This window comes from Callorhinus ursinus, unplaced genomic scaffold (genome assembly GCF_003265705.2).
Source record: "Callorhinus ursinus isolate GAN/ISIS: 27379988/994484 unplaced genomic scaffold, GSC_fseal_2.0 scaffold4, whole genome shotgun sequence".
NCBI classification, from domain to species: domain Eukaryota; kingdom Metazoa; phylum Chordata; class Mammalia; order Carnivora; family Otariidae; genus Callorhinus; species Callorhinus ursinus.
Window position 1 is genome coordinate 63,282,563 of NW_027397066.1, and position 21,903 is coordinate 63,304,465.

At 37.0% G+C, this 21,903-nt stretch overlaps 1 protein-coding gene across 2 annotated transcripts in view; it reads left to right on the forward strand.

Moving 5' to 3' along the window:
* The window catches only part of BMP2K (BMP2 inducible kinase), a 133,526-nt gene that overhangs the window by 103,407 nt on the left and 8,216 nt on the right, over positions 1-21,903 (forward strand). The window contains exon 15 of one of the 2 annotated variants that reach the window (XM_025887706.2): positions 3,413-3,523. The exons of the other annotated variant lie outside the window; for it this stretch is intronic. Coding sequence (XP_025743491.1) covers positions 3,413-3,523 — 111 coding nt within the window. The remainder of the gene's footprint in view (positions 1-3,412; positions 3,524-21,903) is intronic. 2 annotated transcript variants of the gene reach the window in all.

Below are 21,903 nucleotides of genomic sequence, written 5' to 3' on the forward strand. Positions count from 1 at the left end.
TTTGCATGTTAAAAGTAGTGCTTAATGGAATATTATTTTTTGTTGATGATGATTGTTTCTGTTTCAAACTGCATCACAACAACTAAAAGGAAGAATAGAAGAACCTAAAGACTGTGGCTGCTTTGCAAATTCTACTGAATGTGTTGTTTTTTTCCTATGAAGCCACAGAATGAAATAGATGTAAACATCTGTATTAGTTTGTTGTAAAGCATTAACTCTCACCATTTTAAGCTAATTCAGGTATATTGCTGTTTCTTCAGTACAGAATAACAGAACTTTTCAAATAGAATAGTTTCAAAAGTATCAGATGAAGACTGTACTTACAAAATTTAGTCATTAGCCTTTTGGCTATTCAAGCCATTATCCATCCATAGAAGCTGCAGAATTAACTTACTAGAGTATTTTAATTTTCTGATGGTATTGTGGACTATACTTTGATTCTAGGATTTTTAAATCCTGTATTTTTTTGCCATGTGTATCAATTAAAAATCCTGAAAAGATATTGTCTTTATTCACCAACACAGTTCTTTTGGGAAGGCAGGAGGAGGTAAGTTTCTTAATATTGGACAAATCAAGCTTCAAGTTTTGTTCTAATGTGAACCAATTAATTGAAAATGTGAATTGAACAAAAAAGCTCAAGTTTTGTTCTAATGTGAAACCAGTTAAATTCATTTTAGGGGTGACTGTATTTGAAAAGTAGCTCTATATACCATTTCATTAGTTTTTAATAATAGGTAATTAATAATTTAAAAAACTAATACATGTTTTTTGTATTTTGTGCCTTGGGACCCAGATTATCCTGTGAACTCTAGAAATCTAGGTGATTTAACAAAAATCCTCCATGGAAAAATTGATTCTGTGTTTTGTGGAACAGTGAGAACGTGATTCATTTTATAGCGAGTTTGACTTCCGTTTTGAAATAATTGGAGAAATGAACTTTGCCATAGAACAGTGTCTCCATATTTTAAATTATGGGACTCACCATTTAAAAAATGTTAGTTTATCCCTACATGACAACGTTTGTACTCTTGTCTTAACTACATGGTGCTGTTTATACATTTACATGAATTTACCATAAATTGATGGAGATAATATACCAGTGCATGAGGATTCAAAGAACCTTAGTAGTAACTGTGCATTTTTATATGCTGGGAACCACTGGTACAGTGCTGGTTTATAAACCTGGAGAGGATGTTAAAGTGTAGATTTCCAAACTCCTGCTCAGATAAATCTGATGCATTAGGTTTGTGGTAGGGCCCAGGTAGCTTCATTTTATACAGGAATTCTAGCAATTATGATGCAGATGGTTTAGAAAGGAAGTTTGGTCCTAATTTAGACCTAAGTACCCACCCACATAAACTGTCTTGATTTTCAAGAACCAGGGATCTTGGATATTGATATGCTGTGGCTATCACTCTGAGATAGTCTGTTTCATTTGTCCTTTCCCACTTCCTCTTTCCTTTGTCCTCACTCTGTGGTACGCCAGAATTTTCACTGTTAATCCATTCTAGTATTGGAACTCTTAAGTCTTGGAACTTTTGTTTGTGCATAAATCAGTTGTCAGATATGTTGCCCTAACAAAATATTTATCATTTATTATATTACCAGTGGAATTTTTTTTTTAAGATTTTATTGATTTGATAGAGAGACAGTGAGAGAGGGAACACAAGCAGGGGGGAGTGGGAGAAGGAGAAGCAGGCCTCTGATGTGGGGCTTGATCCCAGAACCCTGGGATCATGACCTGAGCCAAAGGCAGATGCTCAATGACTGAGCCACCCAGGCGCCCCTTACCAATGGAATTTTAGGTAAAATTTTAGATAACCCAAAGTTTCATGTGGATATTGCAGTTAGTTTTAGCCGTAAAAGCTGATAGTAGTGTCCATTGTCATAAAGATGTTTAAAGAATTGTCCATCGCAGTAATTAAGTGTATTTAGGATATTGCAGACTCTAGGGCCTTGCCTTCTCAAGATTGTGCTCCCTGACCCAGCAGTATCACATCACCTGGGAGCTTGTTGAAGTGCAGAATCTTAGAACCCATCCCAGAACTGTCCAGTCAGAGTATGCATTTTAACAAATTCCCAGCTCACTGGAATGCACCTTCAGTTTGAGAAGCACTGTCCTAGGAGATTCCTGCTTTAACTTGGGGCTTTTTGCTTCATTCTGAAGTTACAAGTCATTTTTAGGGAGTTCTAGTTATATTTGGATTTTCTCTGCCTACACTGCAATGTTTTAGAACTCAAAAAAACCAGCATAATTTCTGAAACCATAGAATTTCTTAAACATATGAAGGGTATAGTCTTGGGAATGCTTATAATTCCTGAAAAAAGCAGAATGGGTTCCTAATAGTATATGCTTGATTGCTAAGAATCAGAGGCTAGGAAGACAGGAAGACAGGTTACAAAATCGAGATGTTCCCAACTGATCAGGTGCCTACGATATGCTGTTTCAAAGCAAGGAAAGATAATCCCTACTTAGGGAATTAGGAGACAGCAGCTCTCTTCTTCCTCACACACAACAAGCCTGCTTCTGCATGAATTAGAGCCTTTGCTCTAGCTCTTCCCTTGTCTGGTGTGCTCTCCCCCAGGTATCCCTTTGCTGCCTCCTTGAAGTCTTTTCTCACCTGGTACTGGTCGGAATCTCTCTGTTTATTACTGTGACTTGTGCCCACTCCCTTTAATTCCTTTTCCCCTGCATTACAGTTTTCTCTATAGCTTTATTTTTAACATTCTGTATATATTTCTCATTATACTCCTTGCTTTTTGTTTGTTTGTTTTTCCATGCCAGCATATGAACTCCAAGAAGGCAAGACTCTTTGTTTTGTTTGATGTTGCCTGCCCATTGCTTAGAACAGTGCCTGGCACATGCTAGATCTCAGATATCCATTGGATAAAATAATAAACTCTATCATTAGGCTTTTAATGGTATGTGAATGATTTAATATGAGAAACGAACATCAGTGTAATAGTCAATTACTTTTTATTGCTATTGAGAAATAAGATTTGCCTATTTTATGAACAAATGACCATTTGCAATATTTTTTCCATATGTTATTTTTTAGAGAAAGCCTGCCAAATATGTCTCTGTTTAGTAAGCTGGGTTTAAGTTCAGGTCCAGCTACGTTACAAGTTGAAGACAGCTGGGTATTTAAATAAACCAAACTAAGTTATTTATTAGGTTAATTGTATTTGTGAAATCTAGCACAGAGATGATATTGTTAAGCTTGCCTTTGTAGCAACAGGTATCTATTAAACTCAGGACTACCCCCTAATACTTACGAAAATGAACCCTGACTGTAGTATTTTTCAAAAAGGCTGTTGCTTTAATTTTATTTATACTGTTACCTCTTTTTTTTTTTAATTTAAAGACCGTTTTTATTTTATTTTATTTTTTTGTTTTATCTTATTTTTGCAGACAGGCTCGAGGAGAGAGCATCCTCAGATAAGAATGTAGACCCACTTTCTGCTCCACATAACCATCCTCCAGAAGATCCTTTTGGTTCTGTTCCTTTCATTTCTCACTCAGGCAAGTTACATATGTAACATCATCATCATTAAAAAATACACTCAAGAACAGCAACAATAAAAATAACAACAACAAAAACCTTCTTAATATAAAGCCAAAGTAAGAATTAGGTGTTAGTTACAGAAAATAGAAAATTATTTTTACCTTTGCTATCCTGGTCTTCCTAATGTCATTCTTTCCATTGGGTTATTCAGGTGTGCCTTTTGCCAACATAGAAAAATGCTGATTTATACAATAGAACATAACTCGCTTTTTATCTTTATTGTTGGATACCAGTGAAACAAATTCATGCATGAAAATATCTCTCCTTTTTATACATTTAAAATACATTTAAAGATATTTTTATACTCAGCTTTTGCTTAAAAATCTGTATTTTCCTAGTTTATACATGCTCTTTTGTAGTTGTTTAAAAAGTATTGATTTTGTATGTCACAATAATTTTGTGAATATCCTTGCTTTAATTTCTTCATTTTGCTTTAATTTCAATTTAGAATTTAAGTATTGTTATTACCATTAAGAAATATCTGTAGTAACATTTTCTAAGTAATCACTCAGTAAACATTGTCAAAGATGCTAGGATGGAATGGGATCCCACTTTGGCATAAATTGTTTTGTGTGTGTTTGTGTTCCTAATGGAAAAAAATGAGTTTGATCATAGAAAAGGGAAATATGTTAGAAGATATAGTGCCTTGATAGAAGGTAAATGTTTTGTTTACCATATTCAAAGTAACTATCAGCCACGTTCTTGCATTCTTTTCCTTGTATTTCTCACTCAAGCAAATTACGTATATGTAATAACATCATTGCTATCATTTAAAAAAATGCACACCAGTGAGAAAAAAGACAAACCTTATAAACAAAAGAAAAGCTTATAAATGTAAGTTTAATAAGAAATAGGTGTTCAGGATTTCTGATGAATACATTGAGGCAGTGTTAATAGTTTTTCAATATTTAGGTTTGCAGCACAATAATTAGGAGTTTCTACATATTTTCATGTTCTATATTTTACTCTTTGCCATTTATTGAAAACAGTGCATATTGTTGTCATTTTCTGCTTGCTTCTTTCAAATTATCTTTTTAATGAATGGCATGACGATGTTAATTGAGTGGGGGAAGACAGTTTACTGTTTCTACTTAATCTATACACATGCACTCCCTCACACCCCCAATAATAGTGCTATTACTTTTTTCAAACAAAGTGTAATATTTCAAAGTGGTCATTTTAAGCTCTTAAGAACATAGGTATTGATCTGTTTGTGGCAGAAAATGGTTTCAGTACTGCTGGCTCTTTTTCGTACTCTAGAAGGAGTTGTATAATCCTTTTCAGGTTTACATGTATCTATGTAACTTCTCGGTTCTTTAAGATTCCGAAAGAACCCCGGGAAAATGAAGACTGGAATCAGGGACTAGAGTAAGGCTCAAGTGTTCAATGTGTACATTTTTTGAATATGTAAATATTTGTCACTGCTGTGTTCTAGTAGACCATGGTTACATTTCCGTTTTCTATAAGGTTTTTCCTAGAGTTAATTATAATTACATTTATAAAAATGTTTTGTTCCTTTATTTTTTTTATGTATCTGTCATTGATTCAACTACATTTAGAAGTATTAATTTCCTCCCATTTTAAGGTGGCTACCGTTTTAATTTTTACCTGGTTACATCTCTCATGGAGGTCTGTAGTCTTCATTGGTTGGTTTCTGTAACTGCCACACACTTATCATCCTCCTGTTTTCTTTTGCCCACCAGTCTTTTGGGAATTCCCGGATCTCCTCTCTTTTCTTTCTTGGTTTGTTAGTAGAGCAACCCCTCTACTAGTTTCTTGAGAAAGTGTGCGCAGGAGGAAAAGTTTTAACCTTTGCTGCCTAAAAATATCTTTTTTTCCTAACTGATATTTGATTGATAATTTGACAGGGTAAATAATTCTACATTGGATGTAATTTTCCCTGTGAATTTTTGAGGCATTACTTCATTGTATTCCAGCTTAAAAAAAAAAAAAGGCGTCAATTAGAGGAATATTCCCTATGCCCCTAACTCTAGATCTCCATTCCCTCTATTATTTAGAGTCCAAAATACCTTTTCCCCCTATTTCTTTAACAGCTGCATGTACTCCAGAGTTGGTACAGTCAGCTGACCTACCTTAGTATGTTCACATAGATGCATCTTTCTGATTTGTTTGGTGCCTTAGCTTATGCTATCACTTTTTCAGACTTTTCGGAAGCTTAAGTGAAGATAACATTTTGATAGACCATGTCTTAAATGATTCAAATCTAGCTTTTCCTCTTCTTGTTTTTAAACATTTCTTTATGGCCAAATTAAATTTTGTAAATAACCATTTATGCAGAAATCAAATAATTGTATCAAGAATGTGTGTGTTGCTGTATGTAAGGGTAATATCTTATTCCATAAGTTGATACTTTAATTATCATGGAATTGTATTTACCTTTTATGTCAGGTTACTAAACTGTTAGTAGAGTGGTATATCACAATTATAATACTATAATTCCAAAGCAACTTTGGAATTATGAAGTCCTGGGTATAAATCTTAGTTCTATCACAGATTAGCCATGCGATACTGGGTGTTGCCTAATTTCTTGGAGGGTTTCTTTATCTGAAACTGGGGATAATATTAGCTACTCGATGAGATTATTGAAAGAATTAAATAAGAGAACGTTACACAAAGCACGGCATTCTCGGTGTTGTTGCTTTTGTGGCTGCTGCTGGTAGTGCTGTTACATAATATTTTTACTATTTACTAAATTTCAAAATCTTTGTATTAAATAAGTTGTAGCTGCTGTCCAGCTAGCAGTACTACAAAATTCCAGTAATAATAAGGTAGTATTCTCTTAACTACTGGTACCTTTAAATAAAATGTAGAATCTGTTTATGAAGCTTTTCACTACCAAGAACTGTTTTAATAGTGCTATTTCTATTTTTATTAAAGCATTAACTGTCAGTATTCACTACAATACACACATAAAAATCATATTAAAAGCATGGTGAATACCATGAAAACACACACTTTTCCCCATCAAACCCACATACTCTTCCTTCTCCCCAAGGCATCATTTTTTAAAAATTTTATTATGTTATGTTAATCACCATACATTACATCATTAGTTTTTGATGTAGTGTTCCATGATTCATTGTTTGCCTATAACACCCAGTACTCCATGCAGTACGTGCCCTCTTTAATACCCATCACCAGGCTAACCCATCCCCCCACCCCCCTCCCCTCTGAAACCCTCAGTTTGTTTCTCAGAGTCCATCGTCTCTCATGGTTCGTCTCCCCCTCCGATTCCCCCCCTCATTTTTCCCTTCCTGCTATCTTCTTTTTTTTTTTAACATATAATGTATTATTTGTTTCAGAGGTACAGGTCTGTGATTCAACAGTCTTACACAATTCACAGCGCTCACCATACCACATACCCTCCCCCATGTCTGTCACCCAGCCACCCCATCCCTCCCACCCCCCACCACTCTAACAATCCTCAGTTTGTTTCCTGTGATTAAGAATTCCTCATATCAGTGAGATCATATGATACATGTCTTTCTCTGATTGACTTATTTTGCTCAGCATAATACCCTCCAGTTCCATCCACGTTGTTGCAAATGGCAAGATTTCATTCCTTTTGATGGCTGCATAATATTCCAGTGTGTGTGTGTGTGTGTGTGTGTGTGTGTGTGTGTGTGTACACACACACACACCACATCTTCTTTATCCATTCATCTGTCGCTGGACATCTTGGCTCTTTCCATAGTTTGGCTAATGTGGACATTGCTGCTATAAACATCGGGGTGCACGTACCCCTTTGGATCCCTACATTTGTATCTTTGGGGTAAATACCCAGTAGTGCAATTGCTGGGTCGTATGGTAGCTCTATTTTCAACTTTTTGAGGAACCTCCATACTGTTTTCCAGAGTGGCTGCACCAGCTTGCCCAAGGCATCATTTTACAGTTAGTTTGTATACCAACACAGGATGTGTGGCTCTGTGAATTAAAGTGTGAACTGCTTAATTTTAATAAACACAACTTTGGAAACAGACTATTTGAAGAATTTTGTTGACATATAAGCTATATTAAGTAGGTCACTGTGGAGTTTTAGATTTCATATATTGCATTTCATTTTTAGTTAGGTTTGGTGAACTTACTCTTCCAAATCCCAGATCCACCTCATTATCTAACAGGAGGTTAAATTGAGTTTAGAGTTGGGAAAGGCCACATTATATAGAGCAAATATTTGATGGGACATAAACTATTACAGATTGTCAGTTTGAACACTGTCCTTTTGTAAGTGATGATGAATGTATTGCTTATGTTTTTAGATTCTAGTACGTAATTCTTGAGGATCAAGATTTTGCTATTCCAAGATGTCAGTAATAATGGTTACCATTTATTGAATTTTATTTTATACATACAATGGAAACTGAGGCCCAGAGAGCATCAATGACTGGCTTAAGGTCAGATAGTTTATAAGTAGGAATGCAGCTCTGTCTCTTTCTAAACTCTTTTCTGTAAATAGTAGCAAAACAAATAAAGATGTTAAGTGGCCTGTTTTAAATAAAAATCTACATAATAGAAATGTCAGTTTTGTAGCATTTTTAATCTGGCTGGGAAATACTGTTCACAACTAACATGATTCTCTTTTTATACTCGGGCCTTGTCACTTGGCCTGTCTTCGGAGAAACAGTACAGATTTTGATAAAGCCTTCTAATCCACTAATCCTTGGGCCTGGTATGGTGCATTGCTGGGGAATGATGGCAGGCGGTATGCTGTCAATTCAAAGTGAGCTTTACAGTCTTACAGCCCCTCCCTTGTACCCTAAATGATGAGACAACAGAAGGCATGTCATTACAATAGCAGTTTCAGGCCATTCATCCTCTATAATCTGATAGCAAAGAAAAGAACATCAAAATAAAATTTCCTTGAAACTGGAAGCTTCTTATATGATTAAAAATGTACCACCTGTTTTATAACTAAAAGAGTTGTCCTCTAAAAGATGGAAACCTGATTGGAAGACTATGATGCAAACATGCGCCTCCCCACATTTTTGACATTTTCTAAATATTTTGAATTTTTTGATACAGTTTATGAAAGTTCATTTATGTGATTCAAGAATACATTATTTGCAATATTTATTTAAAATAATATGGCATTAACTAGGATTTCACTCTTCTTCCCAAAATGTATAAAGGAATACTATAATAAATATATGAAAATATGAAAACTCACCTTACAAATTTAGCTTTTGAGTTTGGAATCCTCTCTTGGACTTGGCAAGACTATGATGTCTTTGAAATTTTAATATTTAAGAAATTTCTTTTTATGAAAACTCTAGCATGAAATGTATGAATTTATATTCTTACATTTATTTGGTGGATTCATGTTCTTAAATTCCTTTGGTGAATTAAGCTTATTCTTCAGAAGCTCCCAGTTTTTTTACCTGGTTAGTCATTTTCCAGATCACTAGAATCAGGAGTAGTAGGTGAGTTTCACAATTGTTCAAGTGAATGATAAGCTTCTTCAAGTCAGGAAATGCTTTATTCATCTTTGTGTGCCATACAATACCTTGATGAATGAGTTTATTACTTTAGTAATCTAATATAATCTCTCTCTCCTTATACACACACACACCCTAATATTTAATGAGTTTTTACTAAATAAAATGAATATTATTTAATGTCCCGCTCTATCAGGTAAGTTCCATTATTGCCTTTATTTTATAGACGAGGAAACGGAGGCTTTTTTGGATGTTTATCTTCTGTGGATTTTGTAAAGTTGAGTTTTAGTTCACTTGGTGATGAAGCCTTACAGTATTTCTAGAACTCTAACCTACAGACTATAAAATACTCAGCACAAGATTGTATTGACAGTTCAACAAAACACTGTTTGCTGAAGTAGAAACAGTATTGGGCTTTTTTTTTAACTTTTCAGACATAGCTTTGTAAAGGAAATCAAAAGAAATTCAGGACAGGTCTGTGGGTGTCTTTTTCTGGGGGTTGACGAGCTATGTTGAATATTTGCTGGTGGTGATGTTTTACTGGTAGTTTAATTGTAGCATTTACAGATGAGAGTTTTAAACTAGTGTCAGCAGAGAAGTTCTGGTTTTGATGTGTATGGCCTTAAACTTGGGCGTTCTTCAACTTTTTCCTAGTTTCATAGTCCTTGTGTATAAAAAGACTACATCTCTAAAAATCCCTTCTTGTTTTTTGCTTTCAAATATAGCTGAAGCTATGAAATAGGGTTAAGGTCACCAAAAGAAAGAAACGGAAAGAGAAAAGGGAAAGCCAAATAATGAGAACTGGATAATAACAATGCATATCTTTGAAGTGGTAGGAGGTCATGCCAATGATCTGACATAGAGCAAGGGGACCACTTTTGAAGATGTAGTTAATAAAGTTGAAAAGGAAAGATCATAACAAACCTTCCAAAGCATTTCACCCTAACGTGGGAGCCTAATGGTGGGGAGTTAAGAGAGAATGTATGAAGAGCTGTTGGCACTGCATTTGTGCACTTGACAAGTATTAGTTACTCTCTTCTCTGATTCATTTCTCAGTATCATTGGAAGCATGTGACAGGTACTCCATAAATAGTAATGAAAGGATGGGGTACTACACCAGCAGTACTAAACATAGCCCTTTACTGAGTACGTACCACACGCCAGCAGTGTTGTAAGCACTTCACGTATGTTCTCACTTTAATTCTTGTTACAACTTTCGGAGGCAAATACTATTGCTATCTCTGCTTTACAGATGAGGAAAGTGAGACACTAAGTAGTGCATGATTCCAAGTCATAAAAGGACACTTTCATTTAGTATCTTCTGCTTATAAAGGAAGGAAAGTATGCTATATATTTTTATATAGTTACCAAATGGTTAATGTGGCATTTAGATATTTAGTACATGCTTTTTACTGACAGTACTGAATAACTGAAGCATTGCTTTCATTAGCTCTGCACTATTATCTTGAAATTCTGTATATGATATATATTAAGCCAGTGAGAATAACTTTAATCAGAATTTCGGTAAGTTGGTACTAGTTCTCTTGACACTTACTTCAGTGATTTCACATTGTTGTAACTTTTTTTTTTTAGAGATTTTATTTATGCAAGAGAAAGAGAGAGAGCACAGGCCAGGGGAAGGGGCAGAGGGAGAGGGAGAAGCAGACTCCCAGCTAAGCAGGGAGCCTGACACGGGCTCGATCCCAGGACCCTGGGATCATGACTTGAGCCGAAGGCAGACGCTTAACCCAATGAGCCACCCAGGTGCCCCTGGTAACTTTTTTCCCCAACACTTTACTTGGAATTTCCCTGAGAGACCACTTATATGCTGCAGAAGAGAATTTAAGACTTTATAACCCTTTATTGCTGTTCTTAATAATTTATCCACATCTACATCGTCTAAGTCACTCCCTTTATTTTCAGGACTTTGTTCTGATTGGATTTTGGCTGTTGGCAGATGTCAGACCAACCTCAAAAGATAAGGATTACTCAAAAAGCTGAAATTTTCATACTTTGTAGTTCCAAGGCACAAAGCAGAAATAACATCCTGACTAGAAGCCATCAAAATATTCTGTATTTAGTTTAAGGAAAGAAGAATGCCCCTCAGGGCCGAAAATAAAAAGTCAATGTATGAAAATTTATAGTGTTTTACCAAAATCAGTTAATAGAGAAAGGTAACTGAGATATCCTGGGCACATTCTAGATAATTGTTTATGCTTTAAATACATGTTTCTAGTGCTTATTTTAAATATTATGGTAGCTTCCCTTCCACCCACTTTTTGAAAAACAGCCATTTTTATGTTAATACAAATCTCAGTAAATATAGGGATTATTAAGATTTAGGATATATTGAATTATAAGGAAACATATTTAGACTGTACTTTTGGGAAATTAAGTAGTGAAATAATCCTGATTTAAATTTCATAGTAAATCACATGTGTAATATTTACTCTAACAACTGGAAGAAGCAATCTGGTCCCAGGAGCAAACAGCAGGAATATCTGAGTTCTTTTTTTTTTTTAATTACAGGACTATGTTTAGGCAAAGAAACAATATAAAAGTTGTTGGCACTTAGCTATGAAGTCACATTTTAAAGTACTATACATTGTATAGTTGATAACCAACTTTATAACTGTAATACTTATTTTGACAGTCTTTCGTGCCTATGGAACAGGACTAAAAGCCTTAGAAAATATTGAAATAATTTTAAATTTTGTATAATTCTCATTTCTTTCTCAGTTCTTCTATAGTTCCACAGTGAAGAGGGGATGCTTAAGTAGATCACTTTTACTGCAGAAAGTAAAGCCTTATCTAGAATTGCTGTAACTTGCAGCCTGGAATTTAACTTTTCCTCAGCAGGAGTTACTGGAGAGAGATGACCACATGTATTTAAATTGTGTTGTAATGGTTCTTATTAACGTTTAAGTTGCTCTTAATGTGCTGTCAGAGGTTCATTGCTGCTCTTGATTCTCTTGTGAGAATGTGGAAAAAGAAAGGAATTTGGGTAAATATCCTCTTAGTTTTATAAAGGGGAGACAATAAAAGAAAGAAAACCAGTCTTTCTGTAACCAACAGAAAACTTCCCCAGTTGCCCATACTTTTCAGGGATGTAATCTGAAACCACAAAGATGGCATAGATCATTGTGTGTGCCTGTTCTTGGTCTTTTTGAAAGCAGTCTTTTTCATTTCTTATACTATGCACCCAACTACAGCTATTTAAAAATCAGAGATCTAGTTTCCAGGATCCAGTATGCACCCTTGTGTGTGGATATACAGTTGTGTGCCTACTTTTTTCTGGCCATTTTTGAAAAAATATATAAAGTAATCTCTACACCCAGTGTGGGGCCTGAACTCACGACCCTGATACCAAGTTACATGTTCTTCTGATTGAATCAGTCAGGCACTCCTTTTCTGGCCATTTCTAAAGTGGACCTGAATGCCTCTTGAATTAGCCATAGAATTGCACTCATCTCTGCGGTGCCTGGGGGGCTCAGTCGGTAAGTGCCTGCCTTCGGCTTAGGTCATGATCCTGGGGTCCGGGGATCAAGCCCTTCATCAGGCTCCCTTGCTCAGCGGCAAGTCTGTTTTCCCCTCTCCCTCTGCCTCTCCACCCACTTGTGTGTGCATTCTCTCTCTAATAAAAAAAGAATTATACCCCCTGCCCCCCGCACTTACATTCAGTGTTGACCACTGGGTCCAGAAAAGATACTAGAAGGGTGGAATTTGGTGGATGAGGTAATTGAGTTTGGCCTTGTTCTGGAGGTGATGATAATAGTTTACTATTGAGTGTTTATTGTGTGTTGGGCACTCTTCTAAGTCTTTCTTTATAACAATTGTGTGAAATAGAACTGTTATTGTCATATTATTCCCTCAATATAATTTATATATTTCCTCATATTATGCTTAAGGGTACAAAGTATTGGCTAGGATCTTGTCAGAGATTGTTACTGGGTTAAGTTCATTAGCTGTGTATTAATTATGTATAATGAATATGTATAATGAGGGAATAATAGTAAATCCATAAGGTGAAATTGATATTAAAAAAGAGTTTTCTTTTTCTTTTTTTCCCCTCAACGAAAAAGTACATGATCATGGTTCTATTTAAAATGCTGAAAAACTAGAAACAACCTAGAGGTTCTATAGGTAAATGTTAAATCTTAAAATGTTATAATTCAGTGTTTTATCATGTTTCTATCAGAATTAATAATGACTATATTGATACCTGTAAACATGCATTGAAAATGGTAAATGAAAAACCCCACAAATTTATATTCACATTGACAATTAAAAAAAATAGATCTGGGGGTGCCTGTGTGGCTCAGTTGGTAAAGCATTTGACTCTTGATTTCAGCTCAGGTAATGATCTGTGTTGTGAGACTGAGCCCCGCTTTGGGCACAGTGCTGGGCATGGAGCCTGCTTAAGAATCTCTTTCTCCTTCTCCCTATGCCCCACCCCTCCTACCCTGCCCATGCTCTTTCTCTCTCTCAAAAAAAAAAAAAAAAAAAACTGTATAGCATTTAACACAAAAAAATCTATACGTCTATTAATACAACTTTGAGAAGCTCACAGTGCAGACAGAACGAGTAGGAAGTGACGAATGTGTTTTGGAAAGCACTAGTGGCCAATTGGGTAAAGGAAACAGTTAATTTATTTTTTTAATTTATTTTTTGTTTTATATGTCATTTTTATTTATTTTTTATTAACATATAATGTATTATTTGTTTCGGGGGTACAGGTCTGTGATTCATCAGTCTTACACGATTCATAGCGCTCACCATAGCACATACCCTCCCCAATCACCCAGCCACCCCATCCCTCCCACCCCTCTCCACTCCAGCAACCCTCAGTTTGTTTCTGAGACTAAGTCTCTTATTGTTTGTCTCCCTCTCTGGTTTCATCTTTATCATTTTTTCCTTCCTTCCCCTATGATCCTCTGTCTTGTTTCTCACATTCCTCTTATCAGTGAGATCGTATGATACCTGTCTTTCTCTGACTGACTTATTTTGTTCAGCATAATACTGTCTAGTTCCATCCATGTCATTGCAAATGGCAAGATTTCATTTTTTTGCTGGCTGCATAATATTCCATTGTATGTGTGTGTGTATATATATATATATTTACATATATATATATATATATATATACCACATCTTCTTTATCCACTCATCTATTGATGGACATCTAGGCTCTTTCCATAGTTTGGATACTGTGGACATTGCTGCTATAAACATTGGGGTGCAGGTGCCCCTTTAGATCACTACATTTTATCTCTGGGGTAAATACCCAGTAATGCAGTTGCTGGGTCATAGGGCAGCTCTATTTTCAACTTTTTGAGGAACCTTCATGCTCTTTACCAGAGTGGCTACACAAGCTTGCATTCTCACCCAACAGTGTAGGAGGGTTCCCCTTTCTCTGCATTCTTGCCAACATCTGTCATTTCCTGACTTAATTTTAGCCATTCTGACTGGTGTGAGATGGTATCTCATTGAGGTTTTGATTTGGATTTCCCTGATGCCAAGTGATGTTGAGCACTTTTTCGTGTGTTTGTTGGCCATTTAGATGTCTTCTTTCTGTCTGTCAGAAGACATGTCTGTTCATGTCTTCTGCCCATTTCTTGATTGGATCATTTGTTCTTTGGGTGTTGAGTTTGATAAGTTCTTTTTAGATTTTGGATACTAGCCCTTTATCTGATACGTCATTTGCAAATATCTTCTCCCATTCTGTCAGTTGTCTTTTGGTTTTGTTGACTGTTTCCTTTGCTTTTTATCTTGATGAAGTCCCAATAGTTCATTTTTGCCCTTGCTTCCCTTACGTTTGATGATGTTTCTAGAAAGAAGTTGCTGTGGCTGAGGTCAAGGAGGTTGCTGCCTGTGTTCTCCTCAAGGATTTTGATGGACTCCTGGAGTCTCACATTTAGGTCTTTCATCCATTTGGAGTCTATTTTTGTGTGTGGTGTAAGGAAATGGTCCGGTTTCATTCTTCTGCATGTGGCTGTCCAATTATCCCAACACCATTTGTTGAAGAGACTGTCTTTTTTCCATTGGACATTCTTTCCTGCTTTGTCGAAGATTAGTTGACCATAGATTTGAGGGTCCATTTCTGGATTCTCTGTTCCATTGATTGATATGTCTGTTTTTGTGCCAGTAACATACTGTCTTGATGATTACAGCTTTGTAATAGAGCTTGAAGTCCGGAATTGTGATGCTACTAGCTTTGGTTTTCTTTTTCAACGTTTCTCTGGCTTTTCGGGGTCTTTTCTGGTTCCATACAAATTTAAGGATTATTTGTTCCATTTCTTTGAGAAAAGTTGATGGTATTTTGATGGGGATTGCATTAAATATGTAGATTGCTCTAGGTAGCATTGATGTTTTCACAATATTTGTTCTTCCAGTCCATGAGCATGGAACGTTTTTCCATTTCTTTGTGTCTTCTTCAATTTCTTTCATGAGTATTTTATAGTTTTCTGAGTACAAATTCTTTGCCTCTTTGGTTGGATTTATTCCTAGGTATCTTATGGTTTTGGGTGCAGTTGTAAATGGGATTGACTCCTTAATTTCTCTTTGTTCTGTCTTGTTGTTGGTATATAGAAATGCAGCTGATTTCTGTGCATTTATATCCTGCTGCTTTACTGAATTCCTATATGAGTTCTAGCAGTTTTGGGGTGGAATCTTTTGGGTTTTCCACATAAAGTATCATATCATCTGCAAAGAGTGAGGGTTTGACTTCTTCTTCGCTGATTCGGATGTCTTTTATTTCTTTCTGTTGTCTGATTGCCGAGGTTAGGACTTCTAGTACTATGTTGAACAGTAGTGGTGATAGTGGACATCTCTGCCGTGTTCCTGACCTTAGGGGGAAAGCTCTCAGTTTTTCCCCACTGAGAATGATATTCGCTGTGGGTTTTTCATAGATGGCTTTTATGATATTGAGGTATGTACCCTCTGTGCCTATACTCTGAAGAGTTTTGATCAAGAAAGGATGCTGTACTTTGTCAAATACTTTTTCTGCATCTATTGAGAGTATCATATGGTTCTTGTTCTTTCTTTTGTTAATGTATCGTATCACATCGATTTGCGGATGTTGAACCAACCTTGCAGCCCAGGAATAAATCCCACTGGGTCGTGATGAATAATCCTTTTAATTACTTTTGGATCCTATTGGCTAGTATTTTGGTGAGAATTTTTGCATCCATGTTCATCAGGGATATTGGTCTATAGTTCTCTTTTTTGTTGGGGTCTTTGTCTGGTTTTGGAATCAAGGTAATGGTGGCCTCATAAAATGAGTTTGGAAGTTTTCCTCCCATTTCTGTTTTTTGGAACAGTTTCAGAAGAATAGGTATTAATTCTTCTTTAAATGTTTGGTAGAATTCTCCTGGGAAGCCATCTGGCCTTTGGGCTCTTGTTTGTTAGGAGATTTTTGATTACTGCTTCAATTTCCTTACTAATTATGGGTCCGTTCAGGTTTTCTATTTTTTCCTGGTTCAGTTTTGGTAGTTTATACATCTCCAAGAAAGCATCCATTTCTTCCAGATTGTCTAATTTGCTGGCATATAGTTGCTCATAATATGTTCTTATAATTGTATTTCTTTGGTGTTGGTTGTGATCTCTCTCCTCTTTCATGGTTTTATTTATTTGGGTCCTTTCTCTTTTCTTTTTGATAAGTCTGGCCAGGGGTTTATCAGTCTTACTAATTCTTTCAAAGAACCAGCTCCTAGTTTCGTTGATCTGTTCTACTGTTCTTTTGGTTTCTATTTCATTGATTTCTGCTCTGATCTTTATTATTTCTTGTCTCCTGCTGGGTTTAGGCTTTATTTGCTGTTCTTTCTCCAGCTCCTTTAGGTGTAGGGTGAGGTTGTGTATTTGAGACCTTTCTTGTTTCTTGAGAAAGGCTTGTATTGCTATATACTTTCCTCTTAGGGCTGCCTTTGCTGCATGCCAAAGATTTTGAACAGTTGTGTTTTCATTTTCATTGGTTTCCATGAATTTGGTTAATTCGTCTTTAATTTCCTGGTTGACCCATTCATTCCTTAGTAGGATGTTCTTTAGCCTCCATGTATTTAAGTTCTTTCCAACTTTCCTCTTGTGATCAAGTTCTAGTTTCAAAGCATTGTGGTCTGAAAATTTGCAGGGAATGATCCCAGTCTTTTGGTAATGGTTGAAACCTTATTTGTGGCCCAGGATGTGATCTATTCTGGAGAATGTTCCATGGGCACTAGAGAAGAATGTGTATTCTGTTGCTTTGGGATGGAATGTTGTGAATATATCTGTGAAGTCCATTTGGTCCAGTGTGTCATTTGAAGCCTTTATTTCCTTGATCTTTTGCTTAGATGATCTGTCCATTTCAGTGAGGGGGGTGTTAAAGTCCCCTACTATTACTGTATTATTGTTGATGTGTTTCTTTGATTTTGTTTTTAATTGGCTTATATAATCGGCTGCTCCCATGTTAGGGGCATAGATATTTAAAATTGTTAGGTCTTCTTGTTGGATAGACCCTTTAAGTATGATGTAGTATCCTTCCTCATCTCTTATTATAGTCTTTGGTTTAAAATCTGATATAAGGATTGCCCCCTGAGCTTTCTTTTGATGTCCATTAGCATGGTAAATGGTTTTCCACCCCCTCACTTTCAATCTGGGGGTGTCTTTGGGTCTAAAATGAGTCTCTTGGAGACAGCATAACGATGGGTCTTGTTTTTTTATCCACTCTGATACTCTTTTGTCTTTTGATTGGGGCATTTAGCCCATTTACATTCAGGGTAACTATTGAAAGATATGAATTTAGTGCCACTGTATTGCCTGTAAGGTGACTGTTGCTGTATATTGTCTCTTTTCCTTTCTGTTCTATGTTACTTTTAGGCTCTCTCTTTGCTTAGAGGACCTCTTTCAATATTTCTTGTAGGGCTGGTTTGGTTTTGGAAATTCTTTGTTTTTGTTTGTCCTGGAAGCTTTTTATCTCTCCTTCTATTTTCAGTGACAGCCTAGCTGGATATAGTATTCTTGGCTGCATGTTTTTCTCATTTAGTGCTCTGAATATATCATGCCAGTCCTTTCTGGCCTGTCAGGTCTCTGTGGATAGGTCTGCTGCCAATCTAATATTTCCACCATTGTAGGTTACAGACCTCTTGTCCCGAGCTACTTTCAGGATTTTCTCTTTGTCTCTGACACTCGTGAGTTTTACTATTAGATGTCGGGGTGTTGACCTACTTTTATTGATTTTGAGGGGGGTTCTCTCTGCCTCCTGGATTTTGATGCCTGTTTCCTTCCCCAAATTAGGGAAGTTCTCTGTTATAATTTGCTCCAGTATGCCCTCTGCCCCTCTCTCTCTTTCTTCTTCTTCTGGGATCCCAATTATTCTGTTGTTTTACTTTATGGTATCACTTATCTCTCGAATTCTCCCCTTGTGATCCAGTACTTGTTTATCTCTCGTTTTCTTAGCTTGTCTATTCTCCATCATTTGGTCTTCTATCTTCTGCCTCATTTATCCTAGCAGTTAAGAGCCTCCATTTTTGATTGCACCTCATTAATAGCCTTTTTGATTTTGACTTGGTTAGATTTTAGTTTTTTTATTTCTCCAGAAAGGGATTCTCTAGTATCTTCTATGCTTTTTTCAAGCCCAGCTAGTATCTTTATATAATCGTCATTCTGAACTGTAGTTCCAACATCTTACTAATGTCCATATTGATTAGGTCCCTGGCAGTTGGTACTGCCTCTTGTTCTTTTTTTTGAGGTGAGTTTTTCTGTCTTGTCATTTTGTCCAGAGAAGAATAGATGAACAAGATCATGCTAAAAGGGTAACAATGACCTCAGAAAAATATACACAAATCAGAAGAGACCCAAAACGGGGGTTGGAGGGGGGGAGAGAAAGAAAGAAAAAAAAATATGATCAGGTTGGTGAGTGGAACAGAGCCACACACTAGATTTTGGGTTTATTTTGGTCTGTTAGAAGAACAGATCAAAGAAAAAGAAGAAACTGCCTCCCAAAATTTTAAAGAAAGGAAAACATGTATATACACACAAAAATAAGGGTAAATACGATGAAGGGATGGAATATGACTGTAAAGATGAAAATTAAAAAAGATTTTAAAAAAGGAATTGATAGGGTAAGAAGTTGTTTGAAAAAGGAAATAACAAAAATTAAAAAAAAAAAAAGAATATGATCAGGCGGGAGACTAGAACAAAGCCATACACTAGATTTAGGGTATATTTTGGTCTGTTAGAAGAAACTGTATCCCAAGATTTTAAAGAAAGAAAAACTTACATATATACAAAAAATAATATTAAATACAATGAAGGGATAGAATATGATTGTAAAAATGAAAATTAAAAAAATTTTAAAAAAGGAATTGATGTTTGTTGAAAAAGGAAAGAAAAATTAAAAAGAAATAGAAAAAATAAAGAAAATTTAATATATTAACTTTGAAAGACTAAAGAATCGGGAAAAAAGCCATGAATTCTATGTGCTGTATTCCCCTAGCTCTGGAGTTCTGCCATTCTCATTGATTGGTAAACTTGGTCTTGGCTGGCTGTTCTTGCTGATCATCTGGGGGAGGGACCTTTTGCCGTGGTTCCCAAATGTCTTTGCTGGAGGCGGAATTACCCCGCCCCAGCCAGTGCAGGCTAAGTAATCTGCTCAGGTTTGCTCTCGGGAGCTTTTGTTCCCTGCAAGCTTTCCGTACAGCTTTGGAGGACAAGAGTGAAAACGGCGGCCTCCCAATCTGCGCCCTGGAGGAGCCGAGAACTCGGGGCCCCACTCCTCAGTGCGCCCCCAGAGAAAAGCAATCACTCCTGTCTCCCCAGTCTCCGGCCACACTCCATGCTCACCCGGCCTGTGACCGAGCGTTTCTATCTCTGGCACCCGACCCCGTGTGGAGTCTCCAAACCCAGCAGATCCCTGCAGTGCGCTCCTGTACAGGAAACAATTAATTTAGAAGACTGGGATTAAAATAGAAGAATCACAGAGAAAGTCAACTGAAGGACTCTGTCCCAAGATCTCTGTGCCCTAGAAATGGAATTTCTCAGAGAAGTTGTGGAAGCAGGGAAACCTGGGTGGCTCAGTCGGTTGGGCATCTGCCTTCAGCTCAGGTCATGATCTCAGGGTCCTGGGATCGAGGCCCCTATTGGGTTCTCCGCTCAGCGGGGAGTCTCCTTCTCCTTTTCACTCTCCCCTTGTGCTCTCCCTCTCTCAAATAAATAAATCTTTAAAAAAGAAAGGAAAAGAAAAAGTTGTAGAAGCAGTATTTTTCCAGAATGTATTTTGCAAAATCGTTTATAAGGCTCTACTGGGTGCTACTTGTACATAAAAGTGTAGTGAAGCAAATTTGGGAAGTCCTGGATTTCATAAGATTAAGCAGATTCTTTTGTGTAGGACTTGACAGCACCTTTAGTGAGCATTTTCCAGGTAGAGGCACATTACATAGCAGCATTTTATAAACTCAAGTACATGAGACCGCAGAACTGTTTGGTTCTTGAAACAGGAATAATGTTCTACGGGATACACTTTGGAAAACATTATGGAATGTTCTTGGAGGTGTCCATGAGCAGGTACAATGGGTACACATTGTGGCTTTCTGGGGGGTAAGGAGCTTGAAGTAAGACATTAAACTATCATAGAGGAACTGCCCAACGTGAGGGATGATTGTCTTTGCCATTACACTTTTTTTTTCTTTTGAATAAAAATTCACAAAAATAAATTCTACAGCTAATCTATAAACGTCATCTTTGTTTTTAGTATCAGAAGTAAGCTGTATGGGGGAGAAGTCAAACTTGAGAATCTGTATCTGATTTGGTTTTAATCTGTTAGGATTTAAGATAAGCCTATTGTAAATTTGTAAAGATACAGCATTTAGCTCTTGGCTGGTTTCATGGAACTGGTAGATGAATAATGGATGAAGATTATGTTTAAGTAGAACCTGATGGAATTCCCCATGTCTTCTCTCCCCCTCCTCCTCAGCCCTACTCCTCACTTCAAGGTTGCCAACAATCTGCCTGGACCGACCACAGTCAGTGGCCATTGTCCGTCCTCAGTTTATTGCACGTCTTTGCCTCACCCAGCTCGGTTGTCTCCTCTGTCCTCCGAAGCACTTCTCTCTTGGCTTCCCTGACACCGCACTCACCTGGTTTTGGTCCTCCTCTCTGTACTTTGCAGTTAGCTTCGTCGGTGGTTCTGCTGACTTCTAAATGTGTTATACCTGAGGGCTCAGTGTTGGGTCCCCTTTTTCTGTTTTGTACTCACTTCCTAAGTGATTTCCTGCAGACTTGTAACTCTCTCCGCATACCGTCTACATGGGGAGGACTCCCAAATCTCTAGTCTCCAGTCAAAAACTAACCATTGCCCTCAAACCACAGGTATCTACTATTTGCACTTAAGGCATCACAAATAGCAAGCACTGTGTCCAAAACCTGATTCTTGGTAATCTCTACTTTCCCTCTTATTCTTTACTCACTCTTTTCTGTCTGTATTAATGGCACTACCATCCTTCCAGAGAGTTTCCCTCCTCAGTCTCTAATTCTTCACTGCTACTTAGCCTGCCACCACCGTCGTCCAGGCCACCAGAATCTCGGGCTTTAATTTCTACCATTTCCTCCTCCCTGATTCCTCACTTTCGTATCTCTCTTTTCAGCCTTTTTTTCTACACAGTCAGTTATGTTTCAACTATCAATCTGATCATGACACCCATTTTAAATAAAGCCTTGTAACGGCTTCCCATTGCATACCGAATTTAGAGCAAAATCCAGACTCCTTCTCATGGCCTGAAAGGCACCTTCACAGGCTGCTCCCTTCCCCTCTCTTTCCTGCCTCGTATTCCTCTTGCCACTGTACTCCATTCACACTGGCCTATTTTCAGTTCCTCAAGCGTGCCAACTGCTTTCTTGCCTTCACACATGCC